Here is a 23,381-nt window from a genome sequence, read left to right as displayed (position 1 = left end):
GAATGGATTAGCTGATGTGCTTATTTTTATGAAAGTAGGCTCGGCTATGAGGTGTTCACTAATACTCCTTAAACTGCTCAACATGGCCCTCGGAGGTGAAGATGTTGACCCTCGGCAACCAATGCTGTGATATTTGCTTGTGCGTGGGTTGTGTTGTATGGAAAATGCTTGTCACTTCTACTCAAATCATGCAGTCCCTGGCGGCAGTTCAACCAAAACGTCGAAAAGTGAAGTTTAACTGTTGCTAGTTAGCCCAACCAATGAGCAACGGGTATGCAGCCACCCTGACCTCATTACCTAGATCTAGGTCAGGTGTGGCTGCTCAAACCATCCCATCTCCACACCATATACCCCCAAAGCCAAACTGAAGGAAGAATTCCTGGCCGAAGCCTAACCCAACCCCCACAAGCAGAAAACAAATAAAAAAAATAAAAAAAAAAGGTTTAAAGCAGACTCTGACAGACTGGGTTACTTTACCTAAATACTACAGACTCTGACGAAGGGTTCCATTACCTTATACAAAGAAATTGTCCAAAAATTAACAGGTCCCCTTCCAGAGGACCTTGGTCCCTGGAGCAGCACGGTCGACCGGCTTCCTTCCCCCAGGGCAACGACAGACTACCCCCTCCTCCCTTCTGGGGCCTGGGGCCTCGGGCTGCTGTGCTGGCTGGTGAAGGTGTGGCTGGACTTGGCTGTTGCGGGGGCTGCAAGGAGGGGTGGCCTGGCTGCTGGATGGTCCCGGCGGTGGCTTACCCATCGTGGTTGCTGGAGCTGCATCTCCCCCGGTCCTCCGCCGGACCCCCTAGGTGCTGCCAGTTGGGACTGAGTTGGTGCTGGGGCCGCGTGTTGACCCGCTGGTGGCTCCAGGGTGACGGCCCCTCTGGGTCCCTTCCCCGTGCTGAGGTTCATGTTCAGGTTCCACTGTGGCAGTTTCGCCTACCACACGCAACCCATGTGGCGTTTTCAGGGCCCTCCGGCACAGAGACACAGATGACGATGGGTTGTAGACACCAGTTAATTGTAGAGAGGAGGCTTGGTGGAATTAGCCAGGAGCAGATAGAACATGTCATGACAGGGCTCCTATACTGAGTGAGTGTGAAGATGGTTTTAACCTGTTGCTCATTAGCCCAACCAATGAGCAACAGGTATACAGCCACCCTGACCCAATCACCTGGATCCAGGTCATGTGTGGCTGCTCAAACCATCCCATCCCCACAAACACACAATTTTTATTGGATTTGTTTGGGGAAACCCACAGTGGATTGTGCGCTGCAACCTACAGTCTATCGATCACATACTTTAATTTTATTTTATTTTTTAAGAAATACAGAGCAGAATTATTTTTTAAATATATACATATCCATCGTCTGCAGTTTCTTCACGGACAGTTGGTATTAATTCCTCTTTCTTTTTAAAGATTTTTGCTGGTCTCTAAGCAGTTCTCCCGGCGGCGCTTGCGCTCCAGCTGTGGGTGGAGTTACTCAGATGGGGGTGTGGATCTCATTCAAGGACAACGGCTTATTTCACCACGTGTTTTCTGAGACAGACAGCTCACAAAAAAACTGACTGGGTTGTCTTATTTCACAGTTTGTGTGTTAGTAGGCCCATCAGAGACCTAAATGTATGTGCACAAGCACTGAAAAAACAAGCGTTTCATAATAAATCCATTTTAAGGTTTTATCTTCATCTATCTGTCTTGATCCAAGCTAATAGATACTCTATTCATTTGTTATTTAATTGTTCTTAAAGGAAAGGGATTCTATTGGTTAAGGAACTTGTTTTGTACAAAATCTACCCCATGAATTTGCTGTGCCTATGCTCCAACCGCACGTTCTACCTCAAAAATATCTGGCTCTCTATATGTACCTAGCCAATAGACATTAATTCAGAGGAAACGTCCATTTATGAGCACCAAATGTACACGTAGATCGACATTAAACAGTGGATTTAGCTCAGAAAAATAGAAATAGAACTAATTTGAACAGAGACGGTATGTGGTAGTTTCTTTTGCCTTCTCAAAATATTTGTATACTTTGAGACCTTCCCCTGGCATGCTTGGAAACTGGATATCTTTCAATGGGAGAGGCTGCCACCATGTGGAAAACAAATAAATGTAGTAATGTAGTAATGTAGTTATAACCATGATCCTGTCTCATGCATATACAGTCATTGTGGATTAAAGTACTGGCACACTTGCATTTTTCCTTACGGAAGAACTCACAATTTTCTCTGAAATGCGTTGAAATGGACATTAAAAAATTGTTTCACTAGTATAGTACAGAAACTATTATTCTGAATTTAAATCCTAAACAGAAAATGGCATCAACACCAGCCATAACTAAGATTGCCACACCTTCTCTTAACGGCAGTTTGGCCCAATCCTCCTTTGCAAACTGCTACAGAGGGTATCATGAACCACTCCCGGGTGCTTTTTGAAGTGTTTCGCACCATTGTCCTGGTGGGAAGATGACCATGCCCTCCCAGGCATCCAGGAGCAGAGGCAGCCAAGCCATCCAAAAACATCCCTGAACCTCCTCCCATTTGACTGTTGAGACGTTGTTCTTTTCTTTGAAGGCTTCATTTTGTTTTCTTTAAACAGTCTTGATGCAATTTGCCAAAAAAAAATGAAAAAAATCCAATTCGGCTCTCACCTGTCTGTGTTCTAGGACGTTCTCCCAGCAGGATGTCGGCTTGTTCAGGTGCATCCCAGCATCTCTCTCTCTCTCTCACCACTGGCGTGCTCCTGGATCTTCTACCCGAAAACACCCTTTCACTGAGTGGACGCGAGTTGAAAGCTGTTGTTACCTGGCGTGTGAAGGTCAGCTCGACTCTGCTATGAAATTGTTCTTTCAGCAACATTGCAACAATCCTTTTTTAATAACCTTTGATCAACAACTCTCCAGGGAGGTTGGCTGCAGAGCCACGGACCCTTCACCTCCTCGGTGGACCCGGGAACGCCAGGGTCTCTGGAGATAAGTCTTGAGATTGTCCGTGCTTGCGTATCTTATTTGACCTCCTTGGACAACGATCTGCTTTCATTACTTAATGTCTCCGTGCTCTGTGCAGTACAAACGGCGACACAACTAGACAGAGCGAGGACTTTTCTCCATTCAAACTGGTTGAAAGATTGATTATTATGTTGCAGGCAGCGCAGCCTGGACGCGGGTGAGTTCAAGTACTTGAAAAGGCTTCTAAAAGTCGCAAATCTTAACCATGCCATTTTTCACATTACATGTAAAATACATCATCAATCTGGTATGTGGATATCAAAGGACATTTGAATTTCAGGAACATATTGTGCATTATTTAAATGTAAAATGCATTCCTGCCAAAATCACAACAATCACACTCAAAGTTTGGTTTTCATGCACTTCTTTAATATATCAGTTTTTGATATTCACAACAAATACATTAAGCTCTTTCTCCTTATGATACAGCCTTAAATAATTTTTTCTTTTTTGTTCCTTTTACGTTTTTTTTTTTTGTTTGTTTATTTTTTATTTTTTACACTGAAACATTTTGTTTTTTTTCCTCAGAAGTCCGCCTATCAAAATGTCTTTGTTTCATCGTTTGAAATCTCATTCCGTTTGTGGTCTCCATGCCTCCAAGCAAACTGACAATATTTCCTTTTTGTACAGCTATATACACACACACACACACACACACACACACACACACACACACACACACACACACACACACACACACACACACACACACACACACACACACACACACACACACACACACACACACACACACACACACACACACACACACACACAGAGAGAGAGAAAAGCTCCCGACATTTTGGAATGACAGCTCTTCCGGTTAGACAACTGGGATCGTTTTTTTTTTGGGGGGGGGGGGGTGTTAAGGTGCAGGCAAAGGGGTGGGGGTAAAGGAAATGAGGATGGATGAAAATTGAACAGAAAATAATTAGTAAAAAAAAACAAAAAAAAAAATAACAGGTTTTACAGTAAAATGAGCGAGAGGAGTGCGGCAACGGAAACGATGGCTGTGAAGCCGGGTGGGATCATAAGAGCGCACAAGCCTCTCCCCCCCCAAAAAAACCATATATAGGTCCTTTTTAAAAAAGAAAAAACTGCAGCACTCGGTTAAAAGGACATTTCTGCTTTTGATTCTACCAGTGACTTCGGGCTTTCTGGTGGTTGGTTTTGGGAGATAATCGTCATAATTGACCTGGGATCGATCTGACGGACAGGTTGTGAAAGAAGCGTTCGGGCGTGCGACGCCCAAATTATATCCAATAACGTCCAGTGATCAGCAGCGAGGAACTTTCAGGCAAAAGTAATGCTGCGGGGGGGACTTGTATTCTGAAAGGGAGGGTGTGATCTATACAGGTCGCATAGACGTTGCACTCAGTGGATTTCAGAGGGCGGGGGGGGGGGGGGGGTGTCATCAACTCAGTACGATGTTGTGTCACAATTTATTCGTAAATAAAATAAAAAGGAAGAAGAGGAAGAAGAATAAGAAGAAGGCAAGTTAGTTATTTGCTTCAATCTCTACAAAGTGCAAGTACACAAGTCACCAAGACCAAAACAAGCTCTCAAAACAAGAAGAAACGAAAAGAAAGAAAACAGAGCAGGCAGCTCAAAACAAACGCGCATTTCGGAAAGAGATCAAAAAAGTAGATAAAAACAAACAACAAATAAAAAACAAAATCACATAAATAAGTCGATATCCGCAGGCCTGCCTGTCAACAAAAAAAAAGTACTAAAAAAGCGACAACAAACAAAAACAGAATGAAAGTAACCTTTAAGAACATCTATGACCCTTGACACACACACACACGCTGGAATGGTAAAAAAATAATAATAATAAGTACAGGTGCACGAGTGTGTGTGTGTGTGCGTGTGTGTGTGTGTGTGTGTGTGCGTGTGTGTGTATGTGTGTGCGTGTGTGTGTGTGTGTGCGTGTGTGTGTGTGTGTACAAAGTAAACGAGTGATTGAAAGAAACGAATATCGTCCAGTCGAACCAGTCTTTTCAGCAGGTCGGGAAGCGGCCCCTTCGAGAGGCCGTCGCCACTTTGGCCGCCTCTTCGGCCGAGTGCAATAGTTGACACCGCGAGGAAGAAAAGCAAATAAAAATAGAAAATAAACGCAGGACATGAAACGCTCTCGGTGTCATTGTGAAAGTTGGGGGTGGTGGTGAAAGAAAATGTATAAAAAATTAAAAGTAAAAAACACAGAAAGTAAAGCCAGTAAGGAAAAGCCACACGAGTGAGGACAGTGATATTTGACGTTAGCAGCTGGAATCAAATATCAACTTCCCTAAAATTATACGCGGAATTAACAATCACGCCTGCATTTATCCCACTTCCAACACCCCTGAATTTTTTATTTTTTATGGAAGGGGAATGTTTCGCTTTCGGGCAGAATTTCCTTAAAAATTAAATTATAAAAAAAAAAAAAAAAAAAAAAAACAACTGCCTAAACGGATCCAAACAAGTCGAGCTGTTCCTATTGGAAACCTCCATAAAAGAAAGGGGGCATCTCTCGCTTATTTTATTTCTTTATTCTAATTTATTTTTAAATTTTTTAATTTTTTTTTACACATTTTTAATGGAATTTGACGCTGTCTCTCTTTCAAATTAAAAGTGCAGCGATGAATACCTGCTGAATAAAATTGGAAATAATAAGAGCGGGGGAATGAATCATTCTAGTCTTCCTTTCATAAGGATAAAAAATACCGCAGAAAAAAAACAACATTATTGTTTTTTTGTTTTTTTTTATAAAATGATAACTTCCTCTGGCTCATCTCAAGGCCCGGAAATTCTGGAAAAGTAAGCCATGAGCAGCAGCAGCAGCCGGAAGGGAGAGGGGTTTAGTTCCTCTCCTTTCTCCCGATTTTCTCCAGTTTTTTTCGACCCCGCCCCATTCTTCTTCCTCTTCATCATCATCATCATCTTCATCATCATCATCATCCACCCCTCCATCAACAAGAAGTGCCTCCTCTCAGTCTGTCCAAAAGAGTTCAGGGTCACTTCCTCAGGCAGGAAAAAAATAATAATAAAAAATGCTAAAGAAAAAATGTTGGATTTTGGAAAAAAAATGTAAAAGAAAGGTTTGGTTCAGATATCTTTCGCGTCTCAGTTTCGTCGTTTTCTCGTCTCTTCATTTTTGCGTCAGGCTTCTGTTGGCGGCGGGAAGTCCGCGGCGCCGCATTCTCCGGCAATTAGAGAGAGAGAGATAGGAGGAGAACAGCATATTCTTTGTTTCAGACTAGATTTTTTTATTTTTCCTTTTTTAGTTCATTTTGTTTTTGTTGCTGTTGTTTTTTTTTTTCCAGTGATGAATGATTCCACCGTTGGGGAAAACAACAAGCCTTTTTCATTTGTTTTGTCTTATCAAGAAGTGACGAGGGAGGAACCCGTAGAGCTTATTTGAATGCCGAAAACTCCCCTGGAAAACAGAAACAGGAAATGAAGGGGACAGTTAGTGAAGCAAAAACAATGTTTTCATTTGGCCAGTCGGTTTAAGGAGCCAAAATTCCCAGCGAAGCAAAGATCTAAACCATCAGAGCCCAGAGTCATTCTCTAATGTGTAGCACTTGTAGGAATGTTCTGAGCACTTCTTTAGGAACACTGCACTAATACCAGGTAGAGCCTCCCTTTGCCCTCAAAAACAGACTCATATATATGTTGGAAACATTCCGTTGAGATTCCTTTCTGGTCCATGTTGACATGATTTTGTCACACAATTCCTGCAGATTTGTCATCTGCAAATTCATGCACATTCATCTATCACATCCCAAAGGTGTTCTGTTGGATTCAGATCCAGTGACTGAGAAGGACACTGAAGAACATTGAACTCATTGTCATTTTTGTGAAATCAGTTTGATAAGACTTTTGCTTTGTGACATGGTGCAGTATCGTGCTGGAAGTAGACATTAGAAGATGGCTAAATTGCGGTCATGAAGGGATGCACATGGTCAGCGACAATACTCAAATAGGTCGTGGCATTCAAGTGATGATTGATTGGTATGAACGGGCCCAAAGTGTGCCAAGAAGAAATCCCCCACACCGTTACACCACTGCCATCAGCCTGGACGACTGTTGACACAAGGCAGGTTGGGTCCATGGATTCATGCTGCTGGTGCCAAATTCTGACCCTACAATCTGTTTCTCAGCAGAAAATTGAGATTCCGACCAGGCTACATTTTTCCAGTCTTCAACTGTCCAGTTTTGAGCCTGTGCCCACCGCAGCCTCATCTTTCTGTTCTTGGTTGACAGAAGTGGAACCAGACGTGGTCTTCTGCTGTTGTAGTCCATCCCAGCTCAAGGTTCGACGTGTTGTGCATTCTGAGATGTTTTTCTGCTCCCCACAGTTGTACAGGGTGGTTATCTGAGTTACCGTCGCCTTTCTGCCAGCTCCAGCCAGTCTGGCCATTCTCCGTTGACCTCTCTCTTCAACAAGGCGTTTCGGTCCGCACAACTGCCGCTCACCGGAGGTTTTTTGTTTTTCGCACCACTCCGAGTAAACCCTAGAGAGGGTTGTGCGTGAAAATTCCAGGAGATCGGCAGTTACAGAAATACTCAAACCAGCCTGTCTGGCACCAACTATCATGCCACGACCCAAAACCATCAGAAACAATCACATTTTTTCCCCCATTCTGATGGTTGCTGCCGATCGGCGCGATTTTATGGATTGGCTGATTAGATAATTGCATGAATAAGTAGGTGTACAGTGTTCATAATAAAGTGCTCGGTGAGTACACACACACACACACACGCACACGCACACACACCAATAAAAACTGGAAAAAAGGGGGTGCTCTATATATGCCTCCTCCTGGTAGCGTGTGTGTCCGTGCGCAAGACACTTGCTAACTCGCTAACTCCCACGCTGGTGTGCGCCTTGCACGGCTGCTGCTGCCATCAATGTGTCTGTGAATGCATGGTATGCACTCTAAAGCGCTTTGAGTCGTATGACTAGCAAAGTGCAATGTAAATGCACCCCATTCACCACACACACGCACGCGCGTATATTAAGCAATAGCATTTTATTAAAAAAAAAAAAAAAAAAAAAATTCCGGGCCATAGATCAAATTGGTCTACGACCTGTATATGTGATGATTAATTAGGCCCCAAACAAGATAAAAAGACTCCTCATCCCTGCAATAACATGGCAAAGATAGATAACTTTGGGTGCACAAAATAAAGTCCTTATTTGGCCTATCTAGGATAGAAAAACTGGATTTCTCCAAAGAAATCCTCACGTGTAGCGGCCAGTCTTTGTTTCAAAGAGTCCTCAGCTTTTCTAATAACACATTTGCTTTTATTCGCCACCGGGGACAGAGTTAAAACTACCTCGCTTGCCACCCTTTGCACTTGCTGCAAGAAGAAAAAATAGATGTGTGTCCATTACTCTTTGATCAGTTGTTCTACAGAGCAGACCTTTCAGTCTGTCATGTTTACTCCACTGGTATCGATGGGCTAAATCTGTTTTTATGGGCTGTGAACTCATCAAACCAAAACTATTAACTTTTAAATGAAACCTCTTAACGTTTCATTGAGTGGGGAATAAGGCAGTTTCTTTAGGGCCTGAGCTCTCACCGTAACCGCCGGCCTGGATGGGGGTCTTGGGCGAGGCGCAGGCGTACAAACTGAAGTCCTCCGTCTGGAAGCCGGCCCTGTTCAGGGACGGCTCCGAGGCGCTCCGGTGGATTTTGGGTAAGGAGCGAGCCAGCAGCTCGATGGACGCCAGGATCTGATGGAGAAATAATAAACAAATAAATAAATAATAAGGAAGGTTAAAGTTAATGAAAGCAAACGTTTCAATGGCCTCGACTTGACGTTCATAAGATTTTTATGCCATCTGGTGGCCGACCGCGTGCATGACTGCATGGATGAAAAAATAAAAATAAACATCACAATGATACTTCTCATGAGATTTGGAACTCAACTTCCCCAAACAAGTGTTTGCGTGGATTCGGAGGCGTTACCTGGGGGAAGAGTGGTCGTTCCTCCCGCTTCTTTTTCAGGCAGTCGGCCATCAGTCTCCTCATGGCCTTGGGACAGTTGCTGCGCACCTTGCTCAGGTCGGGCGACAAGTAGCCCCTTCCCACCATGAATATGATCTGAGGAGAAAGAGAGAGAGGTGAATTAGTTGGCATCATGCTTCTTTGGCTGAATTCACATCTCACATCTAGGATTTAGAAGGAAAACCCTGTTGGCCAAAGCCTCCGAACTATTCAAAATCACCGAATCCATGGCTCTCACTTTACGACTTCAAAGTCGGGTTTTATCGATGTGTTTGTGTTATTTAAGTATATTTTTCCCACAATTAATGTATTTGGTCGTACAGAAAGTGTCGTTTTTGGTGCTTTTTACTTTACTAGTATTTTTACATTTAAACTTCAGCTTAGTCATTAATATGCTGTAGTGTAAGTACACTTACAGTACAGAAACTATAATCAAACATTAACCTAACTTAAAATGTACTTTAGGATACTAGGAAAACTGTTATTTCAGTCATCAAAAGTTAGCATAAAACAAACATTCATGAAAATTTAATTGTTTATATATTTACGCACATCTTAAGTTCAACTTCTCACACACTAAGTACAAATTAAATGGTTAAGTGGTCAATTTAACTAAAATTCAGTATATCATTTGCGAATACATCAAAAGTATACAAAATATACCTTCAGTTTACACTGAAATATACATTTTTGTTCCACTTGGGATGTCCCTGTGTAACTGTGATTTCTGTCTTTCTGCTGCCTTTTTGGCAAGGTCTCTCTCACCGCCAACGAGTATTTCATTGGTTTATTTAAGACAAACCAATTCAATGCAAGAACGAATATCCTACAAAGATTCACACATTATTACGAAAAGTGGGGACGCGGCGGCACTACTCCCAGGGGAACAGAGCTGAAAGGTATTTTAGTTATGTTCGCGCTTTTTCTTTTCGTACAAGTAGGAAACTTGGAAATAAACCTAAATCTAACATTAAAAAAAGCACTATGGGTGTCTCTCCGCATCTCTTCTACCTGCCAAGTTAATGTAGTCACACGTGTTACGTCACACGTTCAAGTTCACGGGCAATGTCCAATTTTTAGGTGGCCATGGCTAATTGTATTACAAAAATGGGTCCAGCTGTAATTCTAAGTAAAAAAAAAAAAAAAAGTAAATAATTTTTTCGAATTGCTAAATAATTTCCACAGACATTAAATCACAGAGTATGCCAACCTGCAAGTTGCCCTTTTGAATTGAGTGATTCTCGCCGTTAATCCTTGAAGTGTCCAATTCCGCTTTGAAGTAATTCAACAATTTGGATACTTCCGATAGATAATTCAGCCAAATTCACCAAACACATGCCATAACTACATGCCACCAGCCCCTCTCACCTGATCTCTGTTGTTGATGTTGGAGTAGGGCAGCACCCCGGACATAAGCTCGTACAGCACGACGCCGAACGCGTAGACGTCCGACTGGAAGCTGTAGGGGTTCTTGTCCTGCAGCCGAATCACCTCTGGGGCCTGCGGGATAATAATTGTCATTGTATGCGCCGGTTCTATGAATTAGAGTATAGTAAAAACAAATATTAAAAAAAAATGTACCCCAATCAAGAGTGTTACTTGGAAGTTACTTAGATTCTATCAACAATTGCTTCAGAATTAAAGTGGACCTATTATTCTCTCTTTTACACAAGTTAACATAGGTCTCTGAGGTCCCCAAAACATGTTTTTGAAGTTTTCTGCTAAAAATACCACTAATTATGCATTAGAGCCATTCTAAAATGTGTCTAACTCCATTGTGTTCCTGACGCTATTTAAATGGGAGGAGCCACCCTCCTGAGGCCACTGGTTCTGTGAACCAATGGGGTTTGAGTATGGCTTCCGGGTTTCGTTGCATTTACTCTGTAACTTTCACTGATTTCGCCTTATCAGTCCACAAAAATCCGTTTCTGAACATATTCGCTGTTGCTGAATCTTCACTCATATCAGATCTACAAGGCCTGATTTAAAAGTTAGTTCCGACTTTCGTTGCCGTTCTCCATGCTTGTGGGACACGGGCGACACACCCCGACAGTCTCGGACGCAGGGATTTTTTGTTTAACTCAAATGTCGGAAAATAAAATAAAATGAATAAAATAAATGTATCTACAATAAAAACACACTTTTTTAATGGTTTTGGTTTGGAGAAACACACTCTACTCTCAGCTCGTGCTGAGAGTAGAAAGAACCTTAGAAAACGGAGCAGTCGGAAGCCTCATTGTTTTGCTCACAGAGCTTACTTTGTCATTAGTTCTCTTCATTATTTGACACTTTGGTCACATCTAATATGGACGCCCGACATCGTAACACATTTATGACCGAAAAAAAGGAAAAGCATTTAGGTCCCCTTTAAATTCAATTTTTAATGGGCCACGGGAATGGAAAAGTTAGCCCGAGAGATTGTTATTAAATTGTTGGGACGATTGGTCAGCGGAAACAATGTTTATCCATTTTTTAAGCGTTCTCTCTATCGCCACTGGGCGTTCAAAAAAGTACATTCCAGTTATGAATTATAATGAATGTCTTGTATCACAGAACATGAATCATACGGTAATGTCAGCCGTTGTAATGAGCTACTTCCACCCCTGACGGACCCCCCCCACCACCACCACCCCCATCCACTCACCATCCACAGGATGGAGCCCGATAGCTGCTCAAACTGGTGCGACCCGCTCCAGCGGGACTTGACCGTGGCCAGGCCGAAGTCACCGATCTTCACCGTCAGGTCCTCGTGGAGAAAGATGTCTGGGGAAGGGAGTCAAGGAAACATGCTCCTCGCGTCCCTCGATCCTGTTCGACATTGATCCCTTGGGAACCCTTTTTTTATTTTTTTTTCCTCCTCATCTGGATTAGAGCAATGGGTCAGCTTCATGACAGTATATAGTGGCATGAGAAAGTATTAGCCCCCTTCCTAATCACCTCTTTTACTGCATATTTGCAACACTGAATGCTTCAGATCTTTTGACAAATTGTTATATTAGATAATGAGAAAACAAGACCACATTGTTTAAATTATTATTATTATTATCATACTATTTATTCAATGAAATAAAGCAATCAAACATCCAGCAATAATTGCAGCCAAATGAATCCTATAAGTTGATATGAGTCTTTCACAAACGAGCAGTTCATCCTGGAACGCCCCGCCATCTGTCTGAAATGTGGGCTCTGCCCGTGTGGCTAAAATTCCTCCACCGTCCATGGAGAAAGACTGATAGCCGTTATATTATATTGTAGTTATTACTTCAGATTACTTTGCCATTACTTTTTCCTCATCAGTGTTTCATTCATTCTCGTTAAAATAATAAAACAAAATACATTTAAATTATCAACGTCGTTTTGAGTTCAGCCATCTGGGTTCTACTGCTCAGCCCTACCGGCGAGGTGTACAACACACACACACACAGGCAGGCTTCGTGAGCTAGAAATATAGGAGTGATGAGCTTGAATCCCTCCATTGGATAGAAGAGTGGAGCCCAACAGGTGGATGCAGTGGAGGTGGAGGGAGCGCAGCAACAGAGCAAGCAAAGCAGGTTTTAAAGCACGAAGTAAAGCAGGTAGGGCAAGCGGAATGGCTGCTTAAATAGGCCGGCCAATGAAGGCGTGGAAGCCTGTGGCGTCGTCGAGTTGTCTGACAGAACTCGCTCCGCAAGCTATGCCTCATAAATAACCAGTTTTGTTAAAAATACACAACAATAGAGGTAATCAGGAAGGGGGCAAATACTTTTACTTCAAAAGGTCTTGTTGAGTTAGCTCGTTGGGCAAACCTCTACCTCAAGTAAGGCGTGGCCGGCGCCCTCGTGCTTTATTTACGAAAGATCATTACAAAGAGTCATCTCTTGACACTAACTTCAGCCAATCAAACACCAGCTAATCAACCTGTAGGTGGTGCTGTTTTCGTGGCTAAAGGTGCGATAAACAGTACGTAAGGGGTTTTTCTTCGATGGATATTCTGAGACCTATGTTATCAGGCTGTCCAAGATGAGCTCTACTTGAAAAGGATACTGTTACTCTTCAGGTCTCTATGGATGATGGATTTGGCGTGTAGGTAACTAGGAAGTAAAACGGAAGACAAAACAAAAAAATCAGAATCAATTTTATACAGTTTACCATTTTGACATGGGCAGATAATAACGGGAACTGCAGAGTTACATTTATTTAAACTTCCCCATGGGCAGGAATGACAACACCCTGAAAATTTAATGAAAAATGTACATGTTATTGCATTCATTAATTCTCAATAAGAGTGACATGGTGCAATTATACCCATGTAATGGAAAAAACGAAAACAAATGATGATGCATTGGTGTCAAGACAAGAACAACACAACTTCAGAAACTAATTAACAAACAAATCTGTGCCAGGGGTTTAAATAGTTTTGCAATTTCCCTTCATCTTCATTCCTATAACAGTCAGCAGAGTCGTTAGCTAAACAATTTAACCGTGAGCCTTGTAGTCTGCTCGCCTCGATCCACTTTCAGGAACAGACAATATGGCTTTGTATCCTTAATACACGGCTCTGTGGAATACTCGATTCTGATCGGTCGATAGCAGCGATCAGCGGCCCCTTATTTCTAAATAATGACCGCTGATCTGTGAACAATGACCGTTGCAGGGTTTCCTTTAGAAAAAAATTGTTCCGTGTCCTAGAGGATTTCAATGTCCTCGACAAATGGGAGAATTACGGTCAAATATTATCTGTGATTATTCAGCTGAAAAACAATAGATAGGCAGGCTATATAAAGAATGACATCAAGGCGTGTAGATTTATAATCTTTTTTTATTGAAAAGAAAGCTACTTTTGCTTATACATTATATTCCAAATAAAATAAGTCCTGTACAGACTCACGTGCATAACGCTATTTTAAAAATGAACAAACAAATGAAAAAATAAATATATCGTTAGCCTACGTTTGTTGGGGCAACGCGTAAACACTAGGGATGTTAATAATTAACCATTTAACCAACAATAACAATTTTGACCGATTAATACTATCAGTTAAAAAAATATATATATACTTTTTTAAGAAATAAAAAAAAAAATTGTCGAACGCTAAAAGAAAAATAGGCTATACAATCTATTAAAAAAATTCATGGGGACGACACGTGCAACTAGGGCTGTGACGATTACCCCGTTACCGCGGTCACGTGACGTCACCACCGGGGTTGAGCTCATTACCTTTATCACCGCAAATAACAAAATAAAATATATTTAAGTGGATTTCATTTTTTTGCTGGTGAAAGTTACAGGAGTGAGATGAAATATAAACATAATAATCATTGTTTAGTTATGATCATTGACTGTCTTCCACGCTATGTTCAAGGACTTCTGGAGAAACTAAACTTTACCGTTGCGCCGCTCGTCACTGGGAGGGACAGTCCATTCAACATATGGGGGTTTTATTATGTGTGCCCGATTATTATTAATTATTCCCAGGGCTGTACCCGACTCAGAATTTTGCCAGTCAAATCGGATTCGGCTGTTCAATGGGAAAACACGACGAGGAGGAGTGAGGGGGCGTACGGACGCACCTCCCTGCGCCGTCCCCGTTCCTCCAAATATAACAACTAAAAACAGTTGTTGTTTTTAGTTGTTATATTATTTTTCGGGGGACATTTCCCTAATATTTTAATATTGTCAGAAAACGGTTAATGATCCGTTAGCCAGGGTCAGCTATCAGTGAGAGAGAACATTTTAATTAGCGTACCTAGTAAACACAAAGAATTTCCTTCAGCTTTAGGCCAACATATAGATTGAATAATCTAGAATAGATAGAATAACACAGAATTAAAAACTATTTCTAAACAAACAAAAAAATTACATGAAGGCCTATCTGGCTGGCGTGCTACTGCCGACTTGACGTCAAATAATTTCGGTTTGCTGTATGCCTTTTCTCAGATAAAATGATATAGAATAAAACCTCAATAAACAAACAATAAATAACAAGTGCAGCTGCTTAAATGAACATCCGCCTTTAATAAAATGTAGATAAAATCAAAATACAAAGTTGGCCTAAATCGAAATAAATAATCACGTTTGTAGTGTCGCCCGTCTTCGTCGGCACGCCTCATCAACATATTTCACACAATGGATATTCTCCCTCTGCTTTGGGTCTGAAAACAAATTTCCCGCCAAAAGAACGCCAAACCCTGGATGTACTGTATGTGGCCCTGTCAACGACACATCATCTCCTTCTCCTCCTAGTTGCTCATTCTGGACACTGTCGCTCTGTTACCGCTGAGTGAATTATTTTCACCGGACATTACAACCGGAGCGATTTAAATATGTTAAAACTTCAACAGATTTTCCCGGTAAGAAACAACTACCGGATAACGGAAACTCCCGACCATTGGAATTGGAAACCACTTCTCTGCCTTGTTTTAGGCCGTCTACATGCTAATGCTAACACTAGCTAGTGGCGCCATCCTGTGAAGCTACATAGAAACTGCAATGGAAGACTTGAAGACATGAATGCAGCTACATACAATTTCCCATTAATAATAGTTAATAGAGCCCAACAGTGACCGCCCATTTTTGAAAAAGCTCAGTTTAGTGTATTTCCAATTCATTCACTCCATTGACGTTTCAGAATATCCTTATATAAAGTTTTAAGGCTGGAACCAAGCCAAGAACTACCAGATGAATCGTGTCCATAAAACATTTGATTCGGAGCAAAAAAATATTGGAAAATGGAAAAAACGGCAAACGTACAAGACTGTGTACATAACTAGTTGTCATTCTTTGTTATTATTAGGCTTAATTTTGTTAATAATAGTGTTGAAATTACATAACATTACATTTAGCAGACGCTTTTATCCAAAGCGTCGTACAATTATTCAAACACCGACGGACGCAGCCATCAGGAGCAATGAGGGGTTAAGTGTCTTGCTCAAGGACACTACAGTATGCTAGCAGGAGGAGCCTGGGATCAAACCAGCAACCTTTAGATTACTAGACGACCAGCTCTACGACCAGCTCTACCTCCTGAGCTACCATCCCAAGAAATAATGGTTGCTCTGTGGTAAATGATTGTAGAGTTCTGTGGTAGCAGTAACTCACTAGCCGACAGTGACGTAAAACGACATAAAATGTCATAGAACGTCACCGCTGGTAGATATGGGACCGATCCGATCCAATATCGGTATCGCGTGCCAACATTCTGCCAATAAGTCATTCACTCAGGATGTCTCGGATATCAGACTGACAACGCCTATCCAAGTGGCGATTGAAATTCCATTCCTTAGCTTGCGCTGGACCATGAACCCCCCGTTTTATTTTGCTAATTTAATGGTCTGCCTCCTCAAGAATTCAACTCGGCAAATAATTAACCTGTAAAGTGCAATGCACAAATAGGAACTGGCAGCTGGAGTTGGACAATCCGTGGCTGTGTTGGTTCAGCAGGAACAAAATTTTCATCCAATTCGATATAAAAAAAACCCTACTAACACTAAAGAGTAACAACACTGAACACTGAAGTTGCTATCCAATTGTGTCTTTTTTTAAATAAATAGATAAATAATTGATTAGAAATGTTTTGGCTAACGTAAGCGAATCAATTCATATGTGATATATTACAATAAAGTGTAATATAAGTTAATCCAGTTTGGTGCATAGTGAACGCACATTAGAGAGAAATACTACCGGTGACACTGTGCAAAGTCCACGTCGGCACCGATGGACGGTGAGTCTTCCTCTGCTCTGGCGTTTCACTGTCTGTAAAGGAGTGCGCCTTTGACCAAAATTTCCACTAATTCCACAGATGTGGCAATGAAATAAACCCGACCATCACCGAGGGAGTGTCCTCTAGTGCAGAGGTTCCCAACCACCGGCATTTGCCACCGGGTCATGAGAACGCGGGCGGGATTTTTTTGAGGAGAGGTGTGCTCCAGTGAAGCAGCAGCAGGAAACGGGGTAAATGAAATACATCTAGAGTTTTTATTTGCTTTGTTTGGAGAAAAAATGGCTCTGATCAGAGCTGCGGAACCACTTGCGCATTAAAAATTGTAATACATTTAAATAACAAAAGTAATAAAAAAATAGAAATTCCAATGGGATTATAGAAGAATATCTGCAGCCTTAAACAACAATCATAAGAAAAAACAGCTGGGATATCGGGATATAGTATCGGAATTACTACTGGTATTGGCGCATATGCATCAGAATTGGATCTGAACTGAAAAACTGTGGATCATCTCTAACCGAGGGTGCGGTAAACATTTCCATGGTAATAGCGAGCTCCACCAATCAGATGTCGCTGTGACACTTTAGGATTGTGGATAGTGTAGTTCATCTCCATGACATCACAAATAAAACAAGTTTTTCTGAAAACAAGGTTGATATGCTACGGACTTGTGACTTCTACAGGAGAATTTACTACTGTTTCCCAATCTCATAGCTCGTGATAAGTCTACCTTGGATGGTTACGACATTATGGCTAATAATCAAAATCCTCGATTCAGAATATGAATGGGATTTTGGGAGCAGTGGCTCAGGAGGTTGAGCGGCTGGTCTAGAAATCGGAGGATTTCTGAGATCCCTAGTCCCTCCTGGTGTGTCCTTGAGCAAGACACTTAACCCCCCTAACTGCTTCCCGGTTGTTGCCGCTATATGGCAGCCCACTGACCTAGATACGTCAGTTACTGGTACAGGATTGGTAAAATGCAGTGAAATGCCTTTTGTTGCCTCAGTACTTGTACTCTGTGCAATGACAATTTGTTTAATGTAATCTAATCTAATTTTTACTTCTGGAAACTGACTCTTGAGCTCTACACTGTATGTCAGTCATATGTAGGGTGTATAAGTATTTTTTGTTGGGCGAAGAGTTAGTTATGGAAACTCCTAAACTAGGCATTATAAAATAACTTCAATCAATATTCTGTCTCAATGTGTTCTAGTTCTAACTAGTATGTAGCTGTGTCATAAGCAGGATAACGTACATATATTTTCGTAGTTTCTTCCCCGAGTTTTTACATCAATATCCATTGCAATGCATTTGTGTGTGTTAGAGTGTGTGTGTGTGTGTGTGTGTGTGTGTGTGTGTGTGTGTGTGTGTGTGTGTGTGTGTGTGTGTGTGTGTGTGTGTGCGTGCTTACTCCATGCCCTGAGCAGTCTGCCGGGCGATGTCGATGAGTTTGATCATCTCAAACTTGGTCTCGATGATGTGCAGGTGGTGGTAGAGGCTTGAGCCCTCGCACCACTGCGTCACGATGGCCAGCTGGGGCTTGGTGGTGTAGCCCATGAACAGCAGGATGTTGACGTGGCGCGTTTTCCTAACAATAAATCAATCAATCAATCAATAAAATCAACACAGTTTGTCTGTATGCTTGGCAACCACAATTTAAACCAACAGAACTGACATTGAATTGGTCCTTAACATATTGGCTTGAGTGAAGCAACTTACAGGAACCCGTCTATGTATTTGGAATGTCTGTGTTTATGTATTTTTGGGGGGCACTCTGTCTCTACCAATAGCCAAGGCTGTTAAAAACCTTTTTTTTTTTCCATATTCAAAAGAGAAAGACAATCCCCAAATCCCGAACCTGACGTTTTTGTCTACACAGACTACAGATCAGATCTATAAATTGTACTGAGCACAATAGAAAAAAAATGTTTTGTTTTTTTTATATATATATTTATTATTATTATTATTATTATTATATATTTTTTTTTTTTATGTGAAATTTTTTTTAAAACAAATTTTAATGGAGGTCATGCCGCTACAGGGCAATTTCTGTCCAATCATGACCTATTGAGTGATAATGGTATGAAGATTGGAACTGAAGACAGGACTGAGGTGGCAACACTTCAGTCATAACATATCAAATCATATCAGTCATATCATCAATCAGTCAAATCACAACACTTTTCATTAATATCACTCATGTTTGACCTGTATATACATAAATACACTTTGTATATACAGAATGCCCTTATTTCAGCTTTTGTTTCGGACCGGACAATTTTGAATGAGTGACTTTTTTTTTTGTCGATCGGCTTGTGCTTGGCCTTGAAACCTACACCTACCTGAGGACGCCCACTTCATTTTTGAAGGCCTGGAGCTGTTGGGGTGTGGGGGCAGTGACATTCAACATCTTGACCGCCACATCCCCTGCGAGTGACGGGGGGGGGGGGGGGGGGTTGACGGCAGTAAAAAAACAAAACGATTACTTAGAATATGGCAAGTAAACGGGTGGTTTGGTTTAAAGGTTGAAACTGCTAATGGACCTTACCGTGCCACTTGCCCTTGAAGACGGTTCCAAAGGACCCAGAGCCTATCCTCTGTCCCAGGGTGATCTGGCCCTCGGGGATCTCCCAGTCATCACTGGAATCCCTCCTCCCCAGTGTTTTCTGCACAGAAACACCAGAGTTGAGGTATGCGAACATGGGGCCTCTGGCGCGCTTTGGTGTTTTCATGGGCCTCATGCGCAACACAGATTTGTGCGTTAATCGTGCGATTATGTTTGTACTTGAATTTGTGGCTACTTTAGAAGATGAAATGTGAACTTCCTCAGACAATGCATCCACAAAAATCAAAGTCCTTTGTCAAAAAAACTTTAACTAAATATAAATGCCATTTTATAACCACAATTAGAAATAAGGAGAAAATATTCAATATTATACAATATAAAAATATTTACTATCAACAATAATCGGACACCTATTATTTATCTTCTTTGCGTATCTTGCCTATCTTGTGTGTATGTGTGTGTGTGTGTGTGTGTGTGTGTGTGTGTGTGTGTTTGTGTATGTGGGTGCGCATATTTTTTTTCTTTTTAGGTTCCTTAAATAAACTCCATTGAATATACAGTTGGTCAACTTTACACAAGCCGGCAATAAAGCAGTCTTATTATTTTTATTATCTTATTATTATCTCCAAGCAGGTTGACAATGGATTATTTCGCTTTATGGGTATATTTATGAATATTGATATGCCGCTTCGAGAGAGAGCGCATCTATAGAGATCTATTTACTGGTAGTGATCAATCTCCGTTAACTGAGAGTGACAAATGGAGGATCACCTGGTTTCCACTGGCAAGAGAAGCTGTTCTTTTATTAATTATTCATATTATATTAGTATATAAGTAATAACCTGGAGCCGCAACCAGACCAGACCAACTGCGCCAGCATGTGCAAATCATCTATTGGCTTCCACACTACAAGCACCAAACATCCTCCATGCAAATTCATAAATAGAAAATATAACTTTACATCAATCCACCGTTTTAATTTAAGCCATTTAAATGCGATATTCCGGAGATAATGGCACCTGGAGAAAGACCGGCTCTGTCATTGCAGTGCAAAACTCTGGCAGCAGCAGCATGCGCAGTAGAGTTGGCCCCTCCTCTTTGTTTACCTCTGTCCCGGAACCAGAAAGTTCCTTATATGGATAAATCGACGTGCGGTTTATTGTAATTAGCACTTGGGAGCACGCGCCTGTCCATTTAGAATGGGTCAGATTTATCAACATTTATCAGCCCTGAACCTTTCTGTGGGAAAAAATAATAATAAAAAAAACATCAACAACATCAAGAAATGCACTCACCATCTTATTGCGATCCTCAGATGAGGATGAGGACTTGCGCTCCCTCTGTTGACACGGTGACTTCTGCGCCACCTTGACATTGGTCAGTGAGCCAGGCAGCGAAGCGGGGGGCGTGGCCGACAGCCCCGCCGTGGAACCTGCGACAAAAGGTTGGAGGGTTTTGGCGAGGTCAGGGTGGGGTGGGGTGGGTTGGTGGGGGAAGGGTATGAGAGAGGGGATGGGGGAGGTGTGGGTGGGCCGGGGGGGGGGGGGGGGGGGGTTAGAAGACTCCCAGTGTAAATTAAATGTAGAAAGAGGAAAATGAAGGTCGGTAGGAAAATAAATAAAAACAACAAAAAAATAAATAAACCCAAAACAAATGAAAGGCAAAGCGGAGAAGCAAAAAGTGGAAGAAGGCGTGGGGGCGAGAGGGGTGGTGTTGGGAGAGGAGGGTGCAGGGTTGTGTCTGCGGCCTGCTAGTGAGGTGGTGCTAGGCTGGGTGGGCGAGCCCTCTATCATTGCATATAGTGTCTCAGAGCCACCGTGTAGTTATGACATCGCAGTTTGGTGGCATGCCACCTTGCAGCCCTAATTACCAACCACAAAAATAATAACGATTTCCTGTTGACCGTATCGGGAATGCTTAATGGCAGTTTTGTTGAGAAAATGGTGTTCCCCCGAACCCCAAGGGAACAAAACGCGAAAGAAGACGAGTGGAAACTGTCCCCCGACTCGATTCGAGTGGTTTATTCAAAAGGCAGCCGGAAACAACATATCCTACAAATAGGAAGCATAATGTGCGGCCAGCCAGTCATTATCACAAAATAACCCCCAAAAGAATCAAGCGGAAGCGTCTTGCATCACCCTGAAGGGGGTTATTTTATGATAATGGCTGGCTGGTGGCATATTAACCTGCTTAAAAAAGCTTCCGCTAAGAGAAATCGTCCACAACAACATAGCCAACATTGCGTGAAACAAGGGACGTGAATCCAGGCGGAGGAGTGGTTGCCATGACAACAGTCATTAACATTCAGTGGTCATTATTCAGAAATAACGGACCGCTGTTCACCACTATTGGCCAAACAGAACAGAGTATTCCACAGAGCCGAGTAATAACCGACACTATATATTCACAGTATGACCTAGAAAAATATAGAACACATTTTATCCGCGATTTGCAGCCGCCATTGTCTTGTAGCCACAAACCTAGTAGACAGAGAAGAATTAAACAAAAATAATATCAAAAAGGCTGGTTGGGTTGACTGGTAAAGTTTCTATAAGTGAGGTTCGTCTAAACGGAGTCCTACTAAATGTCTTGACATAGCATTTTGGATATTTATCAATATCCTGGGAAGTGACCAAATATTATCAATATAATTTAAAAAAAAAAAGTGCAGTGCCTGGGGAAAAGGCGATGTATTCCTCCGGGCAGCTATTGTATCCAAGCTGGATAGTGTAAACTCCATAACAAAGTAAAAACATTTTCCCAACTTCTATATATGTACATTCACAAATCAATGTTAAAGAATCAGCCCACTGCATCATCTTGAAGAATACCAGACCAAGACATTATATGATGTGAAATTTCATCTGCTTATACAGTATAGTTTGCATATTGCACTTGTGCAATTGCAAATGGGCAATGACAATGGTATTACACTGTACATATTGTAATAAGATATATAGTTTTGTAATAATTCATATTTATAATTGATATCCTATAAATCCATAACAATAACTAATCCTTTGCATGGCACCGCATTTTGTATATTTCTATATAATAATATCTGACTATTTCTGTTTTGTATTTTTTGGTTATTTGTATAGGCTTGACAATTTTATTTTAACTATTTTATTTAATTCTATTTTATGTTATTATTATTTTTAATCTCCATTTTTTCAGACTTTTCCGATTTTTAACTTTTTAAAGCAACGCTACGTAACATTTTTACCTTAAAATAACAGCCTAAAATTTTGATGGTGCACTGACTAATATCGAGAATGGCACCTCTTTCATTCTCACCCACCCCCTCAAACGCCTGTTCTTGCACTGTGTAACTTTGGTGTTCGGGTACGAAACCGCGGTAAGAGCGCATTGTGCTTTACAGTACGATGTCACTTGCTTGATTTTGGCTCCGGTAATCACTGTTTTTTTGCCTGGTAAAATAAAAAAAAAAAAAAAACCCTGATGAATTATAAACTTGCCGGTCAAAGTGTTCAGTAATAACCCTCATACAAAACGTAGTCGCTCCACCTTCCCGACGGCGCACATGAGACGGGCCAGTGGTGCTCCCAGCACCTGCACATCGCTGGCCCTCACTTTCATTGCACCACAGGCCAATTTCACCCTCTCACCCACGCGTGCGAGCCAATCTGCCAGCCCGAGCACATCCGGTACCTCGGAGCCGTGGACTAAGTGCTCGCTGAAGAGGCGAGGTCCCTGCAAGAGGCGCTGTAACCTAGGTGTATGTTATAAACTTTCATTTGCAAATATTTGCATTTGTAATATAGACTGTTACTGAGACGTGACCGATAAGGTTCAAATTTTTCCGTTAAAATAAGTTTTACGGCAGTGGGGTAAAACTGCATTTATACTCAGAAACTATATGGGCGTCAAATCCCAAATGTTACATGGTGCAGCTTTGATGCTTATGCTCTGTAGGGAAACCTCACCATGTAGCTAGCGAATTGAACTGATTCTGGTATATAGTTTCATTACTCTGCGGTCAGTTATTTCTGAATAATGACCGGGCAACCACTTCACCGCCTGTATTCACGTCCCTCTTTTCACTCCGCCTACATGCTAATGCTAACACTAGCTAGTGACGCCATCT

General features: G+C 41.7%; 1 protein-coding gene across 1 annotated transcript in view; it reads right to left on the bottom strand.

The window, feature by feature from the left end:
* Nucleotides 1-6,386: 6,386 nt before the first annotated feature.
* The window catches only part of braf (B-Raf proto-oncogene, serine/threonine kinase), a gene marked incomplete at its 5' end in the record, with an annotated part of 33,069 nt that continues 16,074 nt past the window's right edge, over nt 6,387-23,381 (bottom strand). The window contains 10 exons of the mRNA XM_080022679.1: nt 6,387-6,426; nt 8,580-8,733; nt 8,969-9,103; nt 10,376-10,507; nt 11,652-11,770; nt 13,031-13,077; nt 18,119-18,295; nt 19,050-19,134; nt 19,256-19,373; nt 20,569-20,705. Of these exons, the coding sequence (XP_079878805.1) occupies nt 6,404-6,426; nt 8,580-8,733; nt 8,969-9,103; nt 10,376-10,507; nt 11,652-11,770; nt 13,031-13,077; nt 18,119-18,295; nt 19,050-19,134; nt 19,256-19,373; nt 20,569-20,705 (1,127 nt within the window). The 3' untranslated portion in view covers nt 6,387-6,403. The remainder of the gene's footprint in view (nt 6,427-8,579; nt 8,734-8,968; nt 9,104-10,375; nt 10,508-11,651; nt 11,771-13,030; nt 13,078-18,118; nt 18,296-19,049; nt 19,135-19,255; nt 19,374-20,568; nt 20,706-23,381) is intronic.

This window comes from Zeus faber, assembly GCF_960531495.2.
Source record: "Zeus faber genome assembly, chromosome: 21".
Taxonomy (NCBI): Eukaryota; Metazoa; Chordata; class Actinopteri; order Zeiformes; family Zeidae; genus Zeus; species Zeus faber.
Note: the sequence above shows the minus strand (reverse complement) of the source record. Positions and strands in the feature narration are given on the sequence as shown.